Source organism: Hyposmocoma kahamanoa, unplaced genomic scaffold (assembly GCF_003589595.1).
Source record: "Hyposmocoma kahamanoa isolate Upper Pololo Valley unplaced genomic scaffold, ASM358959v1 87, whole genome shotgun sequence".
In the NCBI taxonomy this organism is placed as follows: domain Eukaryota; kingdom Metazoa; phylum Arthropoda; class Insecta; order Lepidoptera; family Cosmopterigidae; genus Hyposmocoma; species Hyposmocoma kahamanoa.
The window spans coordinates 19,413,384-19,416,661 of NW_020654422.1; the positions used below are offsets into that span (position 1 = coordinate 19,413,384).

The 3,278-nt window shown below is 38.9% G+C and overlaps 1 protein-coding gene across 1 annotated transcript; it reads right to left on the reverse strand.

Annotated features, from left to right (window-relative positions):
• Window positions 1-232: 232 nt before the first annotated feature.
• Window positions 233-2,128, reverse strand: LOC113235280 (achaete-scute complex protein T4-like). The gene has a single exon (XM_026470933.1). It carries the CDS (start codon window positions 1,932-1,934, stop codon window positions 747-749), a length of 1,188 nt encoding a protein of 395 aa, XP_026326718.1. The 5' UTR covers window positions 1,935-2,128; the 3' UTR covers window positions 233-746.
• Window positions 2,129-3,278: the final 1,150 nt, after the last annotated feature.

A 3,278-nucleotide genomic window follows, 5' to 3' on the forward strand; every position in this document is an offset into this window, starting at 1 on the left:
AAAGCGCATTCATCGCTTAGTTGCCACCCTTAGAGGTGGAATATTTTCTTCAAACTTTAATGGCACTGATATTGAGGTACCACCTTTCCAACAAAAAAAGAAATCGCGTAAAAGAAACACAAAAATAATTGAGAACCTTCTCCTTTTTTATAGTTGGTTAAAAGAGTTATGGTATTGCACGGAGAAATATTGTAAGTTCTTATTATTAGCACAAAAACTATCTTTTATGGAAGTTAGAAACATTTATTCATTCATAGAATTGCTATTAGCTAATAAAATAACATCACAAGATTATATCAAAGGCACTAGAAATAGTTTGTATGATAATTAGGTGCCCTAGCCAGAAACTATTTACATTCGTAATATATTATTACACTTAGAAATTATCTAATGTATGGCATTATTATGATAACATTCACTAAATCATATAAATACGATAAAATACGACAAAACTACTAAAGAGTACCACAGAGGCGAAACTTAGACCATATATGAAGGTTCTACTACAACATCACTAGTGTAATTATAACTGTGATAAACATTGTTTTCTAGTGAACTTAATAAACAAGCAGGAATGAAATGTTTGATGTGCGCACAGTTTATTATCTTGACCGTTACCGCACACCTTGCGCACGCGTCGACCACTGTCTTTGGCACTGACAGCTGTATGACTGTTACTATCACTTCACATTGTACATAATAAATATCTGGAATTAATCTAGTAAATACGTAACGCTCAGATAGAATTAATCCTTCTTTCTGACTATAGGATTTTGCCTCGTTTTCTCTTGCCACCATTTTAAAGTCTCTTCAAATTGTTCCCTGTCTTCAGGGGTCACTTGAATATCTGGAAGCTCTTTTTTCAGTTCCACATCGCTGTATTGGTTTTCTGTGAAAGTATCCTCTTCTTTAAACTTATATTCGCTGTTTAGAATCAAGTCAGCGTTAATTGCCTCTAAGGGCAGTACTGTGTCGCCGTAACTTTGCATTTGTTGATGAATGGATTCGGCATATTTCACTTCAAAATCGTTGTCATTTACTTCCCCTTCATTACAATAGTTTTCCGGTATCACTGTAAACTGCTCAGCGGAATTCGGGAAACGAAAATGGCCGTCGAGAAGATGAGAGTTTACTTCTTCGTGGCCAATGAGATCAGATGAAGGTGTCAAAGGCTGGATGCCTTCCTCTTCTTCATAAAGATGTGGAGTAGAGACTAGTTGAAAAGTATCTGGCATGGTTAGGTCAACGTACTGTTGCTGTGGTAGCTGGTGTACAGAACCGTCAAGTTCATCCTCTTCCATATCTTCATCGTCAAGAGCGGGTGAGTGAATAGAGAAATAGCTCCGTTCCTGGCTATTTTCTCTGGGCGAGGATGATGCCGGCGAAGGAAATGAATCCATGGATGGCCTTGATGTATTATTTTCTTTATCAGCATGGCCAATATTTAACAAACTTTCGAGATTCCGTATATATTCAACAGCCATACGTAATGTTTCCACTTTGCTCAGTTTTTTGTTTGGACCTCTGTTCGAGTTGACACTCTCGAATGCGGCAGCAACTTCTTCTGGGATATGGCGTCGGAGAGCAGCAAAGCCATCGTTAACTTGTCGGACTCGGTTCCGTTCCCGCGCATTGCGTCTAGCTACAGCCAGTGGTGTAGGCGTGCGTCCATTGTCTTCCACACTATTCTCACGAAGCCTCGGTCTTTTCACGATCACATTGGTAGTAATAGGCTCTGCAGCACGCACTAATGAAGTCACTGACACTGTCGTTGGAGTAGGTATCTTCTGCTTCTTGCTCACTATGATGATTTCTCGTCGCACGTTTGGGGTTCCATTGTTGGTTATGTTCATGGAATTATTCACGGATTCCTGGAGCACCTGCGCCTTACCGAGTGGCGAGTTACGGAAGACGACGACGCCGATCGAGCTCATTTCGGCGTGATGATTTGCCGTTTTCACATGTTACGAGTGTTTGTGTATCATTAGTCTCGGGTGGTTGCCTGATGAGGTCACGTAGAGTGTTACAGTTAGTATAACGGTGGTTGAAATGGTTAGGTGGCGTCAGGGCGCCGTCCACGGCGAGAATGGCGCGTGCCGCGCGGACGCACCTGGGGTGGTTCGCGGGGGGATCAACAGGGGTACTTACGTTTACTAGTTGCACACATGCTCTTTCAAAGGGCGGACCGGGGAAGCGTTCCTGTTCAACGCTAACAAAGCCCCACCCCTCGCATAATAACATTTGTAACACGTTTCAGGTAAATGTGATGGTATCGGCGAAATAAATATGTTTCCATTAAATAGTTTTAGAGATAACAGGTAATTAACGAATAACGTTACAAATTGATAAGTTTGACTTGTTTTTGCTGATAAAGAAACAAGTCGTAATTCGAAGATTTAAAAAAAATGCAGTTATTATATCTTGCCGATAAATTGAATACGAAGTTTGAAAATTATAATGGTGTTATAGAAAAATTAAATATAAACTTGTTAATAACATCGAAATCCGGGTACAAACGGACTACAATTTTGAAGGGGTGTCGCACCCATCTACCGCTACATGTGTGTTCACGCACACATGAATATTATCAAACAAATGTCACTGCACACATTCACAGCAATGGAGCTAAAACCGTTCGCGTGCTTCAATGGAATTCGGAAAACGAGTGCGCCGGCGCAGGGGGTTGGTTTGGAGCTCTGCGCTGAACAATATCGTTTACTTATTTAAAAATCGCTTATTATGATGTAATAAGAGTATACTTACTGAGAAAAAGTAATGGTTTCTTTTCATCGTAAGTTTAAGATGAAAATGATATTCATAGTACTCAAATTACATATTCATAATGTTGCGTCATTCTCTTCTTTTACGCAAAAGATAAAAGAAATATTATCATAAGCATTGAACGATAGTAACGGCTGTAGTATCAATATTAGACTATATAGATATACCTAATTAAATTCAAGGTAATAATTACGTATAAAGGTGGCTTATTAGTCGCACAAACGCAAGTTTTTATTCTGACAAAATAAAACGCAGCGCAGAGCTCCACAGTTTCAATGTGGGAACTGCGGTGCAACGGTGATATTTTTTTTCGATATTATTTAGTTTTTTTGGGTTCAAATACGTCTGGTTCACATATGTATTTTTCCATAATGTAATATCTACCACTACATAGAAAATTATTTTAACAATAGACAATATTAAACCTATAGACTTAGAGACTTAGGCGATTAACGATATCTTTCTAAAGTAACTATCTCAACTACTCTAATTTTCTA

Coding starts and splice junctions, on each gene's coding strand:
- LOC113235280 (XM_026470933.1), bottom strand. CDS start 1,934: ATGAGCTCGATCGGCGTCGTCGTCTTCCGTAACTCGCCACTCGGTAAG.